Raw genomic sequence first — 23736 nt, 5'->3', positions numbered from 1 at the left:
GCAGAGTCCAATCATTCCCATCAGTAATTGTCTAATTCATACAGTAGTATTTCCAATGCTCCTTCCTGGTGAAGAGTTCTTACATTCTATGTTCGAATGCTTGTTATGTTTTCCCTGTCTATTAGGTGATGTTTTGTTCCAATAGTATATTTTTCGCCTTCAATATCTTGGTTCCCTAATAGTGGGCACGACCCTTGTTTGACTTGGTGACGGTCGAGCTGGCTTGTATCTTTAGGTTGGTTAGAATTCATTCAGTTTCAATGGTTAGGTTACGTTGTGTCAACTACCACTCCTTGACCTGAATTCAGCTGCTCCTAACATGGAGTACAGACGCTATTTTGCAGCCGATTCACCAAATACAGTCACTGCTTGAGATCACCATATCTGGCTACCCCTCACTTAGTTTAGCCTGTGGGTCGACACAGTTGACTGGGGTGTGGCCACTACAGCTTACAGTAGCTTTTTGGAACTAGAAGTGAGAGTTGGGTGTCCAGTGAGAACCAATCCATCTGAACCACAATTACGTGCAACCATCCAAGTGGAGAGATATCTGAGGTGGTATAGTCACTTCAACAGAATGGGAGAGAAAAAATTAGCAAAAACAAGTGTTCTCTGCCAGGTTGGCAGGAAAAAGACCCAGAGACCAAGATGTAGATGGATTGATTCAGTAAAAAGCACCTTAAAAGTCAGAAATATAAGATCTGATAATATTGCAGTTGACAGATACTTAGTCTTTATTTGAGTTGTAAGTCAGCAGTTAGAATTCAAGGAAGTACAGGAAGATGGTTTGATATTAAATCTGGTGTCAGACAAGGATACATTATCCCCTCTGTTATTCATTAACTATATGGATCGCATTATGAAGGAAAGTGGTATTAAACCTGATATTAAATTGGAGATGTTAATCTCAGCTCTTTGCTTTATACGGATGATGTTATACTTCTAAATAAATCCAGTACAAGTCTGCAAGATTCCCTGACTAAATTGAATCACTTTTGTAATAGATATGGTATGAAGATGAGCAATAACAAGACCAAGACAATGAAAATAGGCAGTAGCATTGAAAATATCAACTGTATTGTGAATGGAGAACCTATAGAACAAGTAAAACATTTTAGCTACTTAGGACGATTTTAAATACGAGGGTGGTCTGAAAAGTTCTCAGCCTAACAATAAAAAAATGAATTTATAATTTCAAAATTATTTTTATTTTACAACATAATCTCCCTTAAGACTAATACATTTATCCCAGCGATGCTCCAGAGCCATTATCCCATCCCTATAGTGGTTCTCAGTAAGATCTGCAAAATACCTCTCTACAGCTGCAATCACCTCTTGATTTGAAGAAAAACGTTGACCAGCGAGGAAGGGTTTTAGTTTTGGGAAGAGATAGAAGTCAGATGGAACGAAATCTGGGGAATAGGGTGGATGTTCCAACAATTCATAGTGCAGATCCCTTAATTTCGTTCCCCAGAACAAGCAAACCGGCCCTATGAACACACATGGATTACAGTCATGAATACATCCCAACCATATGCCAGTCCCAAGCCCGGATAAAATTGGAGAATTGGGGAAAGCAATGGTGAACTACCCTGTAAAAATCTCACCTGGAACACTTTGTGGGCAATGACTACAAAGTCACCTAGGATCGGAAACGACTTAAGGGAAAAATCACCACCTTTTCCATCACTATTGTTTCAAGTTCATGTTAGAACATTTTTCAGAATAATAGTTATATTTATAACTATTGTTAAATGTTTATATTAAATATGTAAAATGGTTAAACTAGTTTGTTAATAATTATAATTGTATTTGCATTCTTTTGTCAGCATTTTATATTTTGTTTTAAAATGCTATTTTTTTTTTAGGAAATTCAAACTTGGTATATACAATTATAAGGAAGAGAAATGTGTTCCATGCCTTAGCCAACCTTCCAACGGATCATGCAACAATTCAGAAGTCTTTAAACAAACGTGGAAGAATGATGTCCTCCACTAGTACTACAAGCCTCAATAATTCTTCCACTGCTCAGAGCAATAGTAATAGTAATAGTAATACTGATGGTGGCTCTGGCAATAGCATGGAGGGATCAACTCCAGCAAGACCTGCTGAGAAAGGCACTTTGAATGCCTCTTTAGCTGCCACTCCATGTAAGAAATTTATTATTTAAAAATTAGTGGAAAAAATTATAATTTCTACCTGAATATATAGTGCCCCAATCTAAAAATATATTAACAATAAGGATAGTCTAATTGTGCTTAAGAGAAAGCAGTTGTCCTTTGCCATAGCAAAGGAAAACTGCTTTCAGATGGTGAAGTGGTTGGTTGGTTAGAATCAGAATAAATTATACTGGAAAAGAAATTATATTCTTGTTTTTACATCCAGGCATAAGCAATCAAAAGTTTGCATGTAAAGCAACTTCACAACTAGGCCACTTGTATATGGAGATAGAAGACTTCACACACTTCGTTTTGGACAAATATGGTGCCATATATTATGGGAAGGACTACTTCCCAGACTGATTTTGACTTTATTCAGGCTTTCATCATTTCAAGGTTAACACATCATAGTTCTCCTCTGGTCTCAGTATTTAATGGTATATCATTTTAGTTACATTACCTCTTTTGTTTTTAACCTCAAGCCTCTCTGTAGGAGTTCCTACTTTTCTTATAGATCAGCTAGATGACTGAGAGTTATATCCATGCAGAAAGGTAAAATTCAGCAGAGGATTTTGCATTATGAAAAGAGATCCTGAGATTCAGAGGATAAAGCACAATTTAACTTACATTTTCCTTAGAAAACGCTAAGATTGGACATTCTGTTCCCTTTCAAAACCCATAGGACACAACTTCTGCTCGCCTACACTCTCATCTCTCTCCCTTCCTGGCATCACTCTTTTCCTCTACTCCTACATAGACAATAAAGGCAAATCACCTCCTTCCACCAGCAACTGAGCACCATTTGCCTCCTGTGGCCTTTTGGCAGAAAGACATAAGAAGAAGAATATTAAACAACTTGAACACTTCTAAATCATCTGGTCCCGATGGCAACTCTTCTATTGTACTCAAACGTTATGCTCCAGAGCTAACATCTGTCCTCTATCGTGTCTTCAGTCTTCTAAACTCAGCTGGCACCTATCCCATCTTATGGAAGCAAGCATATATCCAACTGATTTCAAAATCCTAAAGACAAAAACCTTCAACAAAATAATGGAGAAAGTATCAATGGACAACTTTTTTCACTACCTAGAAGCTCACCAGTTAATCAGTGACCACCAGTATGGATTTCACCAATCCAGATCCATGGCTTATATCTTAGCCTACATCACTCACCACTGGGCAGATGCCATGGAAAGGTTCAGGGAAACATATACTGTTGCCCTTAACATTTCAAAGGCGTTTGACATCAAAGCCTGTTTTGCAAACTGCCTTCCTTTGATCTACCTGCCACTTTCTAAAACTGGAAAGCCAGCTTTCCCTCTGGTTACTCACTGTATGTCATGGTGGATAGCACCCTCTCTTCAACCATTGGTGGTTGAAGAGAGGTAGGACTATCTCAGGACTGCATTCTCTCACCTACCCTCTTTCTCTTATACTTATCCTACTCTCAATCACCATAAATCTTATCCATAGGTTTGAAAACTTCAGCAAGAACAGTGCCTTAAACACTGATCTCCATACCATCCTTTAGTGGGGCAAGGAATCTCAGCTCACCTTCCCTCATCCTCAGTACTACACACATCACCAGATAGGATGAACTCTCTCTCTCTCTCTCCTTGGATTGACATTTGCCTCCAACCTTTCTTGAGACAAACACATCACACCAATAGCTTCCTCAGCTTCTAAAAAAAATGGGCGTTCTTTTCCACTCAAGAAGCTATTTTACACCCACCCAGCTACTAATCCTATATAAACTCCAAATCCACTCATCCTTAGAAATGCTGTTCATACATTTGGTGTGTGGTGCATCTAAAGCCTTAAAAATTCTTGATTCTATCCAGAGAAAAGCAATTCGGCTCATAGATGACCTTTTCCTCATTCACCCTCTATCTCATAGAAAAATGTTTCTGTAGTGTCTCTCCTACAGGTACATCCATGGTCACTGCTCCAATGAATCAGCAAACATCATTCATTCATTTGCTGTTGGATAAAAAATTAAGTTAATTCAGAGAAGTCAAGCTAAATGTGGTCTTGGAATACCTCTCTCCCAGATCTTAAGAAAATTAATGTAGCTAAAATGATTGAGATTAGGGAAGAGTTTCTTCATTATTATTATTATTATTATGCCCTCCATGGAGTCAACAGACTTATTGTGGGAGGTTCATTCAACTAACAACATATTTTATCATATAGAAACTTAAAATCCTTAACACTCCTTGCATTAACAACAATGCATTCCATTCACTGACAATTCTCCATGTAAAAAATCTACTCCTCACACCCCCGCTTCGCTTTTACATAACTTCCAGGAATGACCTCTGGTTCTTCCCATTTCATCTTCTACTCTTTTTATAATCCCCTCTGGATTAATCTGATAAAATCCTCTCACTAACTTTAATGTCTCTATCATTTCACCTCTTCCTCCCATCCACCAAACTCTGCAAACCACATTTCTTCATCTTCTCTCCATAGCCATGGAGAGAAGATGAAAGGGGGGGGGGTTGGAACTTGGGGGGCGCCATAGGCACCAGGGGCAGAGCCCCTAGTACTATATATTCCCACCCTCTGCAGCTTGTGCACCAACTTATCATGTGGTAATCTAGCAAACGCTTTTGCAAAACCTAAGAATATCACTGTATATGATTCTCCCTTATCTAATGCATTTGCCACCTTATCATAAAATGCAAGTAAATTATAAAGCAGGACTTACCCTTTACGAATCATAAAGAATGCTATGTCGATCTATCCAATTCTGTATTCTATTCCTTATCAATCTCTTCAACACCTTGATCACAACTGCAGTTATACAGACTGGCCTATAGTTGGAGACTTCTGTCTTAAGAAACATGCTTGTGTAGGGATATTGTTTTGCCTTCTTTCCGCTCCTTAGGAACCCTACCCACTGCAAGACTTTCAATAAATAACCAGGAGCATAACCAACTGTGGTACACATTCCTTAAGAATGCATGGTGATATGTCATCCACTTCCACAGCCTTATTCACATCTAACCCAACCAACATCTGATACATCTCTGTTTCTTTCACTTCCAATTCTCCTAATACTTGCCTCTATTCTATATATTGCACCGGATCATTTACGCCAGTATGATATACACTGATAAAGTGCTCGTTCAATAATTTTACTATATTCTTTACAACTGTTATTCTGCTTCCATGACATCCACCAGTGTTAATCTGCCATAATTATTCTTCCTCTGCTTGCCATGTAACAGAAAAATTCCCTTGAGTTAACCTTGGCCTTACCAGCCAATCTCCTCTCATACTATAGCTTTTCTTTCTTTACCATGCTCGTCACCTTTCTAGCCTGCACTTTATACTCTTCATGGATCTGATCACCACCAACTGTCTTGTACCTACTTCATATCATTTTCTTTTCCAACACAGCTTGCTTAATTTCAATGTTCATCCATTTCACTCCTGATCTATTTACTCCTTTAACCCTTGGTATGCAGTCATACATTGCTTTTGTCAGATACTGCCTTGTGAGTTTCCATGCATTGTCAACATCTTTTTTACTGCTCAACTCATCTACCCAACATACTGATGCTAAGTGACTACAGAGCTTCCTATAATCACCTGCTTTATACTTCCACATTTATCCATTTTTGGCAGTGACCTTTTCTTGTTTCATCACTTCCCAAACAAGTACTTCATGATCACTCTCACCAACTCGTGATAGTGTCAACACTTCATTAACAACTACTTCTTGTGAAGTTATTGCCAAATCCAAAACATCAAAACCTCAAGTTGCCTCAATCACATGTTGCTTAATATACTTATCTCTTAGAAATTCCAGAAACTTGCTCTCCTTGTTTCCACACACACACACACACACACACACACACACACACACACACACACACACACACACACACACACACACACACACACACACACACACACACACTATCTCCTCCTTCCAGTCTATATTCCTGTAATTAAAGTTTCCCATCATGATCACCTTCTTTTTACATGCCCAACTAATTTGCTTAAACAATCAGAATTCTCTGTATTCTCTGGCCCATAACAGCATCCTATCAGATATACTAACCTGCTTATTTCAACTTCACACCAAACAGATTCAAAATCTGTGCATACACTACCAACTTCCACACTTTGTAGATACAATTCTTCTGCAATCATTAACAACACTCCCCCTCCTCTTTTCACATTTCTATCCTTCTGAAAAATTATATATCCTTCTAATTCTATTCCTGACATCACATCCTCCTCAGACAACCAAGTTTCACTTATTCCAATTATTTTTGGGCAACAAATGCAAGAAACTCAGCTCTCTTGTTTCGAATACTCCTTACATTTGTGTATAAACATAACAATTGCTGTGTTTAATGCCATTCTACCAGCACCAACATTCTCTATTCTAGCTGCTATACTATACCTCTCTCTCTTCAGTTTGAACACTCCCGTTTCCCTGATCCTGACTGTGTTGATTTGTGCTATCCTGTTTCACAGGTAGACTCTGATTATTTGCTGCATTAACTTCTTGACTCTATGCTTTCTCAGAAAACAGTAGCCTTTCTCAGGTACTAACGACTAGCAGTAACTTGTATGAGAGAGGACATGAAAGGGTTGTTGGAAGAGGCGAGAGTGAAGAGTGAGAAAGTGAAAATCATTAGTATTTTACGTCAGTAGATATGATAAAAATGAATTAAGAAGAAGGACTATGATGGTAAACAATTTGATGCGTAGGCTGTTTAGAAGGAATGTATACAAGTTTTTGGATGTGTGGAGTGAGTTTGCAGGAAGATTGAATTTTTATAAGAGGGACGACCTACACCTGAATGCGTTTGGTATCAGGAGTCTAGAAAAACTAATAACTGGTATGAGACCTAACACAGAGAGTCAGAGAAACTAAATTGTAAAGAAGAATGGTGAGAATGTGAGTGTAAGAGCAACAATGTTATATAACTGTGTTAATGATGGTAATGGGCTTTGTCGTGGAAATGTTGACGAGGAGAGAACGATTTCGGGTTTGTGATCGTCCAGTTCAAACCCATCATATGTGTGCAAAGATGTCTACATGTGTAAGGCATGAGAGAATAATAGAGATCTGCAAGTTGTCCAACTGTGTCAGGCAAACTGCAGACAAAATAATACAAAAGAACAAACTGATAGGTTATTATGTCTGTACACAAATGCTAGGAGTATCAGAAACAAAGGGGTAAAGTTTGTTGCCTTTATCAATATGTTGGGACATCAGATTGCAGCAATTAGTGAAACCTGTCTATCAGAATCAGACATACTAACTGGTATCGAGTGTAAAGGGTACACTATTTTTAGGAAGGATAGAGAGGATAGGAGGAGCGTGTGCTGCTAATGTAATCAGATGACTTGAGTGCAGTTAGAATTGAGACCTATGATTGTAGTAGTACTACTACTACTAACAGTATTTTTTGTGACAGCAAGCTTCAAGCCATCTGATGTGAGGTGGAATCTAACAAGATCAATTACATAGTAGGATGTTGTTACAGACTTGGTGGATCAGTTGCTAGTGATGAACAAATGCATCACCAAATAGATAAGATGAGCGCAAAAAGAGTGATCATAATGGGAGACTTTAATTATCCAAATATTGATTGGGTAGAAGTAGAATCTCATAGGAAGAATGAAAATGCATTTATAGCTGTTGCAGGAAAACTTTCTCAAGCAGCATGTGACAGAAGGAACTAGAGGGCAAAGAGTGTTAGCTTTGATTATAGTGTCAGAAGGCATTTTAGTTAAAGACGTAACTATTCTGCCTCCGGTTGATGACAGTGACCATGCAGTACTCACTTGAGAAGTGACTAAGTTTATGAATGTTCCATTCAGAAAAAGTTACGTGCAGAACTACAAAGCAGGAAATTACGACTAACTGAGGAGTATACTGAGTTCAGTGGAATGGGATCGGTTGCTGGATGGAAAGAATATCGACAGTGCATGCGATATCAGAATGTGTCCCGAGAGTTTGAAGAATAAATAGAATAGGAGTCAAATGGATGTGTAATCTTGTTAAGCAAGAGATTAAGAAAAGGACGATGTGGAAGGAATACTGTGTGCATAAGTATGATGTCCGTTATGATTATAAGCAGCAGGCTAGAATAGTCACAACTGTTGTGTGGAAAGCAAAGTCTGAGTATGGAAAGAAACTGCATGCTAAAGAGAACCCACAAAAATTTTATCAATATACTGCAAGTATATTGATAAAATGATAAAAATAGTGAATATGAAAGAATAACTTCTAAATGCAGAGGGTTACAGATGCAGAAGAGGTTGTTCGACTAATGAGTTCCCATTTTGTTAAAAGCTATCAACCTGGTGTATGCGACATTGAGCTCACTACTACCTCTTCACTGGATGAAGAAATTCAGGTATATGAGGATGAGGTATTAGAGCTGTTGCACAAATTGAATAAGAATTCAGCAATAGGGATTGATGAGATATCAGCACATGTGTTCAAAGAGTGTTCAGCTGAACTGGCCATTCCTTTGACAAGGCTCTTTAATATGAGTCCCTCAGAACAAGGAAGATTCCACAGTAATGGAAAGAATGTATGGTAATTCCATTGCATAAGGGTAGCGCAAAGACTGATGTATCCAACTATTTACCAATTAGTATCTCAGGAGTGGTAGTGATAAAGATTTTGAAAAAATTGGTTAGGGCTCACATTCAGAAATGGGTTGGTGAATCTCTACTTTGCAATGAGCAACATGGGTTTACTAAGGGAAGGTAATGTTTTAGCAACTTGCTCACATTCTATAACAATATTACCATTGAACTAGACAAGGGGAATGGATACAACATGATACTTTTGAATTTTGCTAAGGCTTTTGATAGAATACAGCATGGTAGACTGTTGCATAAATTGGAGAATATGGGTTTGGGTTATACAATATTAGCATGGATAAGAGGATAGCTGACTGACAGATATCAAAAAGTGGTATATGGGGGGGGGATCTGAGTCTGCAAGGTTTAAAGTAACAAGTGGTATACCACAAGGATCAGTGCTTTTGTCTACTGTTATTCAATCTGTACATTAATGATATTGGGAAGGATTTGACAAGCGACATACAACTATTTGTTGATGATGCAAAGATAGGTAGGGTAATCAGGAATGCTGCTGATATTACTTGCAGAATGATTTGAATAGGTTGGAATTGTGGGCATGGAAAAAGGGATGTCAGTAAATGTAAAGTTATGAACTTCGGCGTGATTAGATATCCAATGTCATATTATATTGGTTGGGATTATGCTTGAAAAAACTGATGAGGCTAGGGATCTTGGAGTGTTAATAGATAGGAAGTTGAAGTTCAGGGGCCATGTAGCAAAGGTTGCAAATACAACTCAAAAGATATTTGCAATGCTGAAACGAATGTTCACATGTAAATATAAGGATATCATTTTGTCTCTTTACAAGCCGTTGATAAGACCTCACTTCGAATATTGTGCGCAGGTCTGGTCTCCTGGTTTCCATTGTTATTCTGATATATTGGAGACTGTGCAATGGAGAGTGCTAAAAATGATATCAGGATTATGGAATACTGATTAGGAAGACAGATTGAGAATTTCTAGACTGCAGACACTAGCAAACAGGAGAAAGAGGGAGTGATATGATTGAGACTTACAAACTTCTCAAAGGTTCATACAGGATATTTCAGTTGATGGAATTTTTCAATTTATTGAGGATGGGGAAAGGACAAAAGGGCATCCTTGGAAGTTGAGAATGAATGCTGCTAAGAAGGAGGTGAGGGCTAGATTTTTCTCTCATAGGATGGTGCATTATTGGAATGGATTGCAATTGGATGTTGTGAGTGCAAGCAGGGTGAATGAATTCAAGAATAAGTATGATAGCTTGTGCATGTGGTATGTGGCCTCCCTCGATGAGTCCCTAACTCGCTTAATAATAATAATAATAATAATAAATGTCCAACACCAAACCCATTCAAATGTAATCCATCAGCTTTATACCATTTCAACTTCCTTTCAAATTCACTCCACAGATTTACAAATTGAACCCCCTTTGCCTCACACAACTCAGCCATATTACTATTTATTATCTCTACTCTCCTTCTCAATTCACTTTTATCATATCTGGGCAACACGCCTACACCTTTGCCAACAACACTATTCTTGTTTACCTGCTGCAATAACTTCCTCAAGTTTTTATCAACATTTTTTCCCCCCCAACTAAGTCATTTGTGCACATGACTGATTGTGATGCCTGGTATTTCCTTTTCTGCAACTCATCAGTTATTTGCTTCATTGTTCCACCAGGAAAGCATGTTTTGTGCACTTAATGAGTAATCATTAACTTCCTCCATCTCCTTATCATCAACTAATCTCTCCTTTAGTTGTTTAATATCCATTTCCAGATGTTTCATTTCACTTTTCATTTTCACTAACTTCTGCCGAAGCTCTTCTGCTATTCTGATGGTCGCTCCTGTTTCTAATTGCTCTAATCTATCCAGACACTTTTCACATACGTTAATGCTTTCTTTCTTCTTGTTTACCCAAACAAATCGTTCACATTTTTTGGTGCAGACGTAAGGTGATTCAAGAAGAGAAACATGATCATGCTTGGAGATCTGAGTATTATCCAAGGTAAGAAGAAGAAGAGGTACAGTTTCATAGCTGATACTGATTCTAAAAATAGTCTTTCAGACATATATCAGGCTTTTGTGCAGCATAGTTGTCTTCTTCCATTTAATCCTGTGTGAAGGAGTAACCAGAGCATGGTCTGCCAGTCCTAAATTGCTAAACACAAATTTGGTCTGTACAATGTAGGCTAAGTTGCAAACCATATATTCACTCCAGGATGTGCAAAAGGATGAGGCTGATTCTTTGAAGAATGGATGAAGATTGCTAGTTGGATGTGTGGTTTGTGAGTGCCATGAAGATTATTAATATACTCTAACTATCTTTTTGAATGTACCTTGGATATAGGGGATGGGAACATGCAGTATTTTGTATGTTTTATAGAGGTTATAGCCATTGGCTAATAAAAGTGTCTTGAAGATAACTGCATTCTGTGTGAAGGGCTATGTCATTAAGAAAAATAGCCCTGGCTCTGTATAGAAGTGTTTTGAAGATGTCATACTGTTGGGTGGGTTAGCTTTCCTACAACCAGAAAAGGATAATGTAATGAGGTAAGAAAGACAGATTTTAGTTTATTTTTTTCTATAGTGAAATATATTTTTGGATGTTGGCTTTTAAATACACTAAAAATGAATCTGATGCGTCTAGATCATGAGACCAAATAGCAAATACATTGAACACATTGCCTATGTAGCATAGATAGAAAGTTGTTTTTTGTGTGTAGCAGTGTTTTAAATGTTCGGTGTCCTAGAAATTTCATATAGAAATTGGCTAGAGGAGAGAGATGGGGAGAACCCATTTCAGTCCCATTTAGCCATTGGTATATATTTCTTTTTTCATGAGAAATAACTGAATACTATTACTATTATTACTATTATTACGGGCAACTCCAGGGAGTCATTGGACTCATCGAAGGAGGCCCCAAATCATATTCATCACAACTATTTGACATTCATACAGTATCTATCATACCTCGCCTTAAACTCATTCACTGTCACAGCATCCACCACAGACTCAGGGAGCGCATTCCACTCATTCACTACTCTAAAAGTAAAGAACCCAGCTCTAACACCTTTACTAACCACACTTTTGCCCAGTTTCCATGGATGTCCCCTAGTCCTCCCACAACCAGCCCTGTACTCAAAAATATCTTCTGAATTAATTTTATAGAAACCCTTCAGTAATTTGAATGTCTCAATCATATCTCCCCTCCTCCGCCTATCAACCAATTTTTGCAACCCACAAATCCTCAACCTGTTCTCATACGGTTCATTCCACAGACCTGCTATCATCTTGGTCACTCGCCTCTGGATCCTCTCCACCTTCTCCCCATCAAGAAGAAACCTAGGTGACCAAATCTGAGCACAGTAGTCTAGATGGGGTCTTATCAAGGCTCGATACAGAGGAACAATAACCTGCTTGTCTCTGCTTGTCATCGTATTCTTCAGCAACCAAGTGATTTGATGAGCTGTTTTGGTCACTTTTGCAATGTGTCCCCTAAATATCAATTCCTTATCTACCAACACTCCTAAATCTCATGCCTCATCAATTTCCTGGAGCACGGTTCCACCAATGCAGTAAACTGCCGCCAATCTTTTCACCCCAAAATGCATAACCTTACATTTTGCCACATTAAACCGACATCCATTCTCCTTAGCCCAGACCTCCAATCTATCCAAATCATCCTGCAAAATTTTGACGTCATCTGCATTCACTATTGCCCTACCCAACTTCGCATCATCCGCAAACAAATGAACTGTTCCTCTCAGATCATTTCCTATATCATTTATGAACAAATTAAACAGCAGTGGTCCAAGAACAGATCCTTGTGGCACACCACTAGTCACAGGCCGTCTTGTGGACTCTACTCCCGAGTAAACCACTCTCTGATATCTCTCCGTCAACCACCCTCCTATCCATCTCACCAACCCTATGTCCATTCCCATATGCTGCAATTTACTGATTAGAATTCCATGTGGAATCCTGTCAAAGGCCTTGGCAAGGTCCAGTAGAATCACCGTAAACCCATTACCCTTATCCAGTTCAGCCGTCACTGTGTTATAATACGTGAGCAAGTTACTGAGGCATGACCTACCCTTCACAAAACCATGCTGTCCCCGATACAGTATCCCATTTTCTTCTATCCAATCTTGTATTTTCCTCTTGACTATTTTCTCTAAGACCTTGACAAGGATTCCTGATATGCTAATCGGTCGGTAATTTACTACAGCAGTCTTGGAACCACCTTTATGCAGTGGAACTATTTTCCCCTCTTTCCACCCGCTCGGGACTAACCCAGACCCGAGACTCAAATTAAACAAAATGGTCAAGGGTACTGACAATTCTTTAGCTGCTTCTCGTACAACATGAGCTGGTATACCATCCAATCCCACAGATGTATTGACATTGAGGTTATGCAATAGACTACTCACCTCCACTTCATTAACCACAATTCCCGTATAATCTACTGGTTTATTCGTAATTTCAAATCAATTATACATAATTGATTTGAATAATTCAAATATATCATGGAGGAAATGTTGCTTAATAAGGTCAGGGTTACTGTCATTTCTATTCTCGAAAATAGCAGCATTATCTTCTTGTGCATTCCAGAATGTATAAAGTTCCTTCTGGCTACAACTTAGCCTACGTAGAATAAACTAGATCTGTTAACATTTGGCTTTGAAGTACATAAAAACTACATTCACAGCGATCTGTATGAAATCAGGATTACTAGGCCATAGTTTGGATATTCCTTCACACATGAATGGAAGAAGACGGCTACACTGTGCAGATATCACTGTAAGAGACTATTTTTAGAATCCACATCAGCTATGAAACACCCCATAACTGCAATTAGTATGGCTGATTAATTTGACTAATAATTGGGAGACAATCTTTCTAAGATGACATTTATCTTGATTTCTCTGACTTAAATTCACTTTTATCTCATTCCTAGGGGATGCCTTGATAAGATATTAGTTCAGTTACAGTTTGAATTGTTTCTGTAATCTAATTGAGTGCTATATGTGTGTATGTCTTATCATAGTTCATGGTTGTAATTTGTGCTCCTCTAAAGATGCTAGTTTGAAATCCAGTGATGTATTAGTAACTCAGTAAATTATCATCATATCAAATTCCTGACATGAACCCTCAAGGGGGGGGATACAGGATATGATAGTACTACATGAAAAACTTACATCACCACTTACACTCGTATTCTACAATTTGCCTCTCAATCTGTTACCTGTCAAGACTCCAACATTATCAGATGTTATATTTCTGTCTTCTGAGGCACTTTTACTGTATCAATCCACCTATATCTTGGTCTTCCTCTTGGTCTTTTTCCTGACAACCTTGCGTAGAACACTTGTTTTGCTAATCTTTCCTCTTCCATTCTGTTTAAGTGACCAGCTCTGCTAACACCTTTCCTGATGCTGACAATGTCAGGTTCTTTCCTAATATACTTGTTTTTTAATATGATATTGCCACTGATGGTATCTGTTCACACTCCTAATCTTTCTAGGACCTCTCATATCTATGTTCTCTAGTCTTTGGTCAAGTGTTTTATTTCTAACCCAGCTCTCAGATCCATAAGTTAATGGCTTGAACACTGTGTTGTATACAGCTAATTTAGTGTTCTGATTAATTTCTCTCTCATTCTATATAAATTTATTCACTTGACTTCCTGCCATAACAGTTTTATTGATTCTGTTGCCTATTTCCATATTTAATTTACCATTTTCATTAAAAATCGTGCCAAGTAGCTGAAATGTTTTACTTATTCCACAAGTTCTCCATTCACAGTTGACATTTTCAATGATTCTGTCTATTTTCATTGTCTTTGTCTTTTTTATTGCTGACCTTCATACCATATCTATTACAACAGCTATTCAATTTAGTCAGAGAATCTTGCAGACTTGTAGCAGATTTATTTAGAAGTATAACATCATCTGCATAAAGTAAAGAGCTGAGATTAAATTTTACAATTTTGATATCAGATTTAATACCACTTTCCTTCATAATGTGATCCATATAGATAATGAATAACAGAGGGGATAATGTATATCCTTCTCTGAACACCAGATTTAACATTAAACCATCTTCCTGTACTTCCTTCAATTCTAACTGCTGACTTACAACTCAAATAAAGACCAAGTATTGCTTGATATAATGCCCCATTGACACCATATAACTGTAACATATTGAATAGCTTCTCTCTCTTGGCACCTTGTCATATGCCTTTTCCAGATCTACAAAACTTAAATACAGATCTTTGTTATATTACCATGATTTCTCAACTATTTGTCTTAAAGTGAAAATCTATTATAACAGCCTCTATTCACTGGGCTTTCTTTCCACAATCCTCAACTGTTTCTCAAGGTATAATTCCATAAATCTTACCAGGAACACTTAGTAGGGAAATATCTCTGTAATTCTCACATTCAGTTTTATTTCCCTTTTTATATAGGACTTTTATACCTCCATACTTGAGCATTTCTGTTCGAATGTCATCTCCTGCTGCCTTTCCACATTTCAGGCTTTTGATGGCTTTTTTACTTCACGTATGGATATGTATTCCTGATTGCATGTCTTTTGAGTGTTTTTTACCACTGTGCTGTTATCACTGCTAGTTTTCTTTAGCAATTTTTCAAAGTAATTACTCCACACATCAAGGATATCTTTTTCTCTAATTTTCATGTCACCTTTATCATCTCTAATTCCTTTTACAGTACTTTTTCCTCCATTTCTGAGCTTTTTCAACAACCTCCAGAATATCTTGCCACCTTCGTGATATTTATTTTCTACGTTCTTACCAAAGTCTTTCCATAACTTTTGTTTAGCTAGTTTTACACAGTGCTTAGCTTTCCTACACTTGTCTCTGTATTCTCAAAGAGCACAAGCTGACTTATTCGCCAGGAACTTTCCGTATGCTTTCTTCTTTTCTTCACGCCTCTTTAACTTCCTATGTCCACCGTGAAGTTCTGAATTTTTTAACCTTGCAGTCAACCGCACCACATGCCTCTCTGGCTGAATCAATAAATGTTTTCTTCAGGATTTGCCACTGAATCTCCAAGGTTTTATTCCTGTTCTCAAACTCTTATTTTTCTTGAATAATGTTTGTGTATTTTAGTCTATACTTCACATCTGAGAGTTGCTCAACTTTTATTCGTTTTAAAACTTTCTTACATGTTCTTCTTTTCAATATGAATTTCAATTTTATCCTACTCCAGACTGAATGGTGATCACTTCTAATTTCAAAACCTCTGTACACTCTCGTGTCCTGCACCAGGGAAAAAACATCACTATCAACAATAACAGTCAATGAGACTTTTCTTATTCCTTGCCTCTTCTCTCCATGTGAATTTGTGCACATTTTTATGTTGGAACATGGTGTTAGTAATAACCAGTCTCCATGTCCTGAGTAAAAATCCAACAGGTATTTGCCATTATTATTAGCTTTGCTCTTTTCTCCAAATTTTCCCAAAATATTTTGCTATGTCTGTTAATCATTTCTTACTCTGCTATTTAGATCTCCAACATGGACCAACTTTTCCTTTTTAATTCTGTCAGTTGCTTTCTGTAAAGCCTCAAAAAATTCCTCTACTTCTATCTTATAAGTAAATCTCATTGTCCAGTTCCCCATTCTGATATTTGCCTACATCACTCGACTTGATATTGTCTACCATTCAATAAGATTAGCCTCATATTTAGTGTTGAATACTAGAGATACTCCTTCTTTCCCTTGATTTTCATTGCCTAAATATAACATTTTGTATTTATTGCTCAGAAAGATCTCGCCAGTTTTTGTCTTTTTTTTGTTTCAATCAGCCCTATTATGTCGATCTGGTACTTATCCAGTTCTTTAGCTGGTTCCATTTCTTTGCCATTCAGGCTTCTTATGTTGATAGTACTGATCTTGAATTCTGGTGATATTGAGTTGTGGTGTGTTTCAGAATTTATTCTGGTAGCTGAATTTTCGGTGTTTACCCTGGTTCCCTTGCGAAAACAACGGCGCTTTGTTTAACTGGGCAACCCCTCAGCCGGAATGAAATAGTGTCATGCTGTACCATCATTTTATATTGTGGTTTAAGCCAAAAAGAATACAATTTGTTTGGCTAAATCCCAAATTGCTAGCCCATCCTCATTCATTCAGTATCCAGGTAGACATCTAACAAGGTGCACCATGGGAATGTAAGGATTGGACATTAGGATCAGAAGACATGGTTGGTTCTCCGCATTTCTTTAAAGGTTGTGGAGGTCTCCTCTCAGTTATACAGCTTTGACCCTTAAGCACTCCAAATCCTTAGTTGTTTATTTTTCTCTTCTAGTGTTGTTCATACCATAAAGCATTCTTATGACCAGCACTCCAGAAATCCACTCACCACAGTTAATTTGTCAGAGAAAGTGGTGACTGAATTTTTAGCCTCGTTCTAAATGCATTCAAAATATATTATTTTCTTGGCATAATTTACACTTTAGGTTTCATTTTAAAACATCATCTCATTCACTCTTAAGTTATTTGATCATGGGATGCTGCCAATGAATTTATTAAAGAACTTTTATCCCAACTCTCTTTGGAAAGAAAACTTGTGGATCTGAAATCCTTAATTTGAACACTACAGTGTTCCCTTTTAAAGAATCACAAGAACACTTGCAATTAAAAAAAAAAAAAAAAGAAGTCATAACATAGACCAGTCATCATCACTTTCTTTTGTCCTTTTATCTCCTTTTAGGTTCAGAACTTTATTTTTTTTCTTTCTATATGAAAGACTATTCAAAAACGAATTGTCATTTCCAATAAAAAAAAATGTAATCAAATAAAGACATTCGTTAGTTCATTATTAACCTTACATGTATATACAGTGTGCATGATTTATGTAATAGACAGTCTGTTATTTAAAAAAAATAAATAATTGTACATTTCTTATAATGTAAAATTATTAACAAAATAAACCAGTAATTATAAACCAAAAAATTAAAACTGCCATAATCTAATTAAATACCATAGTAGATCTATACATGTTATTCTTCACACACTTTTACCTCTTAAGTAGGTTCATAGTTGTAATAGTATTGTCCTAAGCTTATTTTCATAGCTCAATACATGAATTAGCTTAGTGTAATTAAATCCTTGAACATTTTACATAATGAAAATGCTTTTTTAATAGTGTTATTTAAAAAATACAACTATCTTGTAAAAACAAGTCAAAGACTGGATCATGTGACTGAGTGCATCGTGAATAGAAAATCTGGCTCCACATAGAGTGCTACCTACTTTCTTGCTTTCATGAATTTTATTATTTTCTTTCCTACTAAATTATTTTTATAGATAATTTATATAAATTCACCCTTCATTATGAATAATAAATGAAAGAAACACAAACTGAGTTCTGATGATCTGTGTTGTGGTATACACATTAAAGGAAAACATATTTCTGTATAATTTTGTGTAATATGTATTGAGAATTAAAGAACGTATTACTTTGTTTTGTCATCATAACATTAAAATTTTTAAAAATCATCTATAACAATATTTATATAAATTAGACCAATACCTTGGTGAGTAAAATTTTTTGTTGCTAGTAGATTTCAGTTGTATTTCTGGAGCTCTGGTTATTATTATTGTTATTACGTAGGTACCCCTATCAAACTCCTAAACATTTTGCCCCTAAACATTTTGCTAAGCGTGTTGTACTACTTACCCAGGTAAGATAGTGCAACTCCATATTCAGTCCTGAAGATATTTTCAGGTGCAAACTTTGTTTGCTCTCACTTGGATAAAGGATTAAACTGAATTTATTATAGTCTAACCAAGTGAAAAATAAACTTTCAACATCTTTCTCTAAATCCAGAGTAATTTAATAAAAAAGGTGGCAAACCTTTTGGCAACTCCTATAGGTAAAGATGACCTTGCTATTGCTTCTGCCTGGTATCTCCAACTCTGGCCCTGGCTCCCACTGAAGAGACCTCAATAAAGGTCGAAACTAGTCTGGATAGTGGCCAATCCCTTAATGCATAACATTATACAGATCCGCAAGGAGATGTGTTTTGCAGTATGGGAGATACTGGGATAGGAGTGTTGGTAGCTTGCTCCATCTTTGCTATGAGTTGCCTGGTGTTGTACTACTTACCCAGGTAAGATAGTACAACACCATATTCAGTCCTGAAGATATTTTCAGGCATAAACTTTGTTTGCTCTCACTTGGATAAAGGATTAAACTAAATTTATTATAGTCTAACCAAGTGAAAAATAAACTTTCAACAACATTTTTACAAACTGTCATGCTTTGCTTTGAACTCATTCACAAAACACATAACTGATTATGGTAACCCATTCCATCATTCATCATCCTCGAAGCAAAAAATGTATTCTCATACCTTTGCTGAACCACACTGTTGCTAAGTTTCTAATGTGATCTTAGTTCTTTACCCATTAGTCATGTATTGACTAATGTTTCCCCTTTTTGCCTATTAACAAATTTTTGTTGCCCACTCTTCATCCTATCCATAGACCTTCCACCATCTTAGTCACTCACCTCTGAATTCTCTGCTCCTCTTCCTCATCCCCAAAGAAACCTAGGTGATCAGATCTGTACACAGTAACCCAAATGGAACCATATCAAGGCCTTATAAAGAAGGATAATAACATTCCTTATCTCTGCTTGGTCTGTGTTCTTCAATAAGCAGCTAATCCTATGAGCTATTTTAGTCTCCTCCTTCTTCTTCTTGCATTGAGCTTCAGGTTGTTGCATCTCCAATACTTCAATGCAGGCAGTCCATCATTTGTTTGTTCAACCAACTGGTCTTTTTATATTTGGTTTCCAGACTCTTACTACTTTAACTGATCTTTTTGGATCCATTCTGTTGATTCATTTTGACATACCGTTTTTTATCCATTCTTTTATGAGTTGTAATTGGCATTTCTTCATTAATCTTTTCATTTTCATTCATCTATCAAATTTTGTTTTTTTTGTTAATGTTTTCATTTCACATGTGGCATTTATCTGTTGTATTTTTGATGTGTCTATTCTTGTTTTATATGTATACATCAATACTGGTTGGACTACTGATTGATATATATTCTTACTTTTGCTTCTTTTTTTAGATCTTTATTTTTTTTTCATATAGTTGAATTTCAACACTTTTGAGAAAGTAATTGAAGAGATGAAAGCATCATTGCTAAAGATGAGGTAAGAGATTAAACATATGAGGAATGAAATGAAGAGAATTATGGATTTGCATGGAAATGTCAAGAAGAATGGTATGAAATATTTGAAAGAAATATCGAATGATTTGAGAATAACAGTGTATGGGGATTTGATGATTAGAGGTATGGTGAGTGAAAAAGTGCACAAGGTTTGTTTTCTGGGAGATAGAATAAACAAGGTGATTGAAGCATTGGATAAAAGGAGTACACAAGAAAAGGGTTGGTAGCAGTAGCTGGCACAAATGATTTGACTGCTAACAAGGAGAATGTAAGAATGGATGTCAGGAGGCTGGCTGTTAAGGAGAATGAAAGATGACAGTGTAGTAGGTAAGGTAGTCAGTTTGTTTTCCAGGTATGATAACGGTGAGTTGAGAAGGCGAGTGAAGATTATGAATGGTATGCTAGCAGAGGAGAAAGGAGTTCATTTTGTGAATGTGTGGGATGAATTTGAGGGATGGTCAGAGGTGTATAAAAGAGATGGGCTACATTTAAATGGATTTGGTGTGAGTTAGTTGGAGAAATTGATGCTGCAAGAGAAAATAGTGACTGAAGTGAATGGAAGGTCCGCGCAGTTAGCCTAGTGGCTTTGCGCTTCGCAACCATATGCCTAGGGAAGGAGTGTCCTAGGTTCGATTCTCGTCGGAGACGTGAGGAGCTGAAGGATCTTCCTCAGCCATAGCCAAGTTAGCCGGTCTTAGGCGCGGGCAGTAGGGTTTTTTCCGCCAGTTTATCTGGTGTTTTTCATCCCGCAAGCAGCCAAACCGGCCCCGTGAACACACAGGGATACAACCAAGAATACCTTGAGGCATAGGAGTGACCATTCTATCCTCGTATTTCGGTTACGAAATCCAAGCATGCTTAGAAGGTTGTGGGCCTTAAAGGCCTGTTAAAGCCATTGGGATAGATAGAAGTGAATGGAAGACCTGAAGATGCAAGAGGTGTTGTGAAAGAGCAGAAGAGTAAGGTAGGAGAGATTGCAAATGGAGAGGTGAGTGGAATGAGTGAAGAGAATAAGAGAGATAGAGAACACAAAATGGATAGAGAAATGGGGGGTCACAGTGGACAGGAAGATACTGCATGAGAAGTATAGTTGATGGTTTTAGGAGTAGATGTGTGAGTCTGCAAGAAGAGATTAAAATAGCGAAGGATGTCGGAGTGATATTTAGGTCTGGGGAGGAGTGTAAGAGCAGTGATGACAGAGGAATGGTTAGAGGGAGAGTATGGAGGAGTCATATTTTAGAAGTGTGGTTAGTGGGACTTGTTATAGAATCAGAAATGAGTGTGTATGTTTACAAATGCTATAAGTATTTAAGAAATAAGTGGAATGAAATTGTAGCATTGATAGAGTTTGTTCACCCAAAAATTGTTGGAATAAGTGAGGCATTCTGACAGGAATAGAGATGGAAGGATATGTAATCTTTCATGAAGACAGATAAGGCAAAAAAGGAGGAGTGCTATTAATTAGCACAGTAGTTGTGCCCATCTAGGGTGGAGATGCAATGAACAAATAGCGACAGTGGTTTTGAAGGAGTATGGTGTGCAGTGGAAGTGGATAGGATAAAATGTTTAAAAAGTATTGCTGTAGCCCTGGTAATGTGGAAGGCAGTGAGAAGGAAATGTTTAGAGAAATTGGTATGGCTAATAAGAAAAAAATGTTATTATGGGTGATTCCAATTATGGTAATATAGACTGGAATGAAGAGACAGCATCTGGAACCAAAGAGAATGAATTTCTTGAGGGACAGCTATCTTAAGAAGTACGTAATATAGGCTACACATGGACTGAGGATCTCAGATTTGATTATCTCATCAGAAGATATTATTATTATTATTTTTACATGACACCTCCAGGGAGTCCAAAGACTCATCGAGGGTGGGTGCCTACTCTACAGCTCTCTGTCTCCACCATCACCACTAGTATTTTCACAGACAATCAAAATATCCATGCCCATGGCAGGATTTGAACCTGCAGCCTTTTGGCTGGAGAGTGGATACGCTAACCAATCAGCCAACCAGGCCAGCATATTATTGTAAATGAAGTATCACATCTTCCTCCGGTTGGTGAAAATGACTATGAAGTGATCACTTGGGTAGTGGCCAGCCATATCAGAACTTATGTGAGAAAGTTTTATGTGGAACTATAAGGTGGGTGATTATGACAAACTCAGAAGGTGGCTTGCAACAATGAGGAATTGGATGGGGAGGGGAAATCAATGTTGTCTGCTTGGTCCCTACTCAGGAACTATCTGGCAGAGGCAATGGCAGAGTGTATTCCAAAGATCAGGAGATTAAATAAGGTAAGTGTAAAATGGATGACTGAAAAGATGAAGCATGCAATCTGGAAGAAAATGGCATTCTGGAGGCAGCACGAGATGAGTGTCAATAATCATGTACACGATGAGTACAAAGAACAAGAAGGTGACTCGCTCAGTAAGGTTAGCAAAAGTGCGATGTGAGCAGCAGTTAGCAAATGATGCTAAAAGAAATACTAGGGAGTTTTTTCAATATGTTGCCAGTAGAAGGAAGAATGATTATGTGAGAATGATGTTGGTTAGTGATAGTAGATAAAAACCGAGGAGGATATGGTAGTTAGGCTAAAAAAGCAGTTCATTAAAGTATTCCATCCTTATGATTGTAACATAATGCAGAGCTTGAGAGCAGTGGAAATGGGGAAAGAACCACTGATGGTGAGTGAGCAGGAATACAGTATATGAGAAATTGAATAAACTTGATGTCAACAAGTCTATGGGACTTGATGGTATATCACCATGTGTCTTGGGGGAATGTTCTAGGGAGTTTAACAACAACTTTAACCTATCTTCTGAACATGAGTCTTAAATTCAAGTTCCAAAGGAGTGGAAAGAGGGCAAATTGTTCTGATAAGACTGAGACTTTGAATTATAGGCCAATCTTCTTGTTTGGAGTTGTGGTCAAGGTGTTGGAAAAGCTAGTGAGGACATGGACAGTACGAGAATTCTCTTTAATGAACAGCATGGGTTTACTCAAGTAAGAATGTGTTTTAGCAATCTGCCTACTTAGTATGACAAAGTGATGAATACATTGGATTAAGAGAATGCATATAAGTAGTATATTTAGATTTTGCAAAGGCCTTTGATAGATTGCCAACATGATTAGCTAGTAGTTAAATTGGGACAGATGTGGTTTGATGGTAGATTAGTGCATTGGATAGGAGATTGGCTGTCCGATATGTATCAGCAGCTTGTGTATGGGGGGGGGGGTATACCAGAAAAGGAATGTCACTGGTGGTGTGCCCCAGGAGTCTGTTTTGGGTTCATTGGTATTTAATTTGTATGTAAATGACATGGAAAGGGCTTAAATTGTATATACAGTTGTTTGCAGGTGATGCAAAGTTGGAGAGAGTTATGAGAATTAGCCTTGCAAGAGGACTTGAATAAGTTGTCTGAATGAGCACTGTGTGTGTGGGCAGGGGATGTTAGTCTAATGTAAGGTTTTAACATTTAGGAAGCAAAGATGGGATGCAGAGTATAGGATTGATGGATATCTTAGAGGAGTTGAATTAGATGAAAGATCTGGGGGATGATGGTGGATAGGGACTTGAAATTTTGTGGACATTTTGCGAAAATTGTGAGGACAACACAACGGATTATGGGAATGATACTGGATATGGGAGAACACTGACATGTAGAAGTGAGGATGTTATGGTTCCATTGTACAAGGCTTTGATCAATCTGCGTATGGATTACTGTGCACAGATTTGGTCTCCTGGTTTGCA

At 37.4% G+C, this 23736-nt stretch overlaps 1 protein-coding gene across 1 annotated transcript in view; it reads left to right on the top strand.

The window, feature by feature from the left end:
- Positions 1-23736, top strand: part of LOC150109067 (protein HID1) — a 423878-nt gene that overhangs the window by 350875 nt on the left and 49267 nt on the right. Inside the window, exon 15 of the mRNA XM_090405286.1 lies at positions 1869-2150. Within this exon, the coding sequence (XP_090261412.1) occupies positions 1869-2150 (282 nt within the window). The remainder of the gene's footprint in view (positions 1-1868; positions 2151-23736) is intronic.

The sequence above is a fragment of the Typopeltis vanoorti genome, chromosome 2 (assembly GCF_054136105.1).
Source record: "Typopeltis vanoorti isolate ZY-2024b chromosome 2, IOZ_Tvanoo_1.0, whole genome shotgun sequence".
NCBI lineage: Eukaryota > Metazoa > Arthropoda > Arachnida > Uropygi > Thelyphonidae > Typopeltis > Typopeltis vanoorti.
This window is presented reverse-complemented; position numbering and strand designations above follow the sequence as displayed.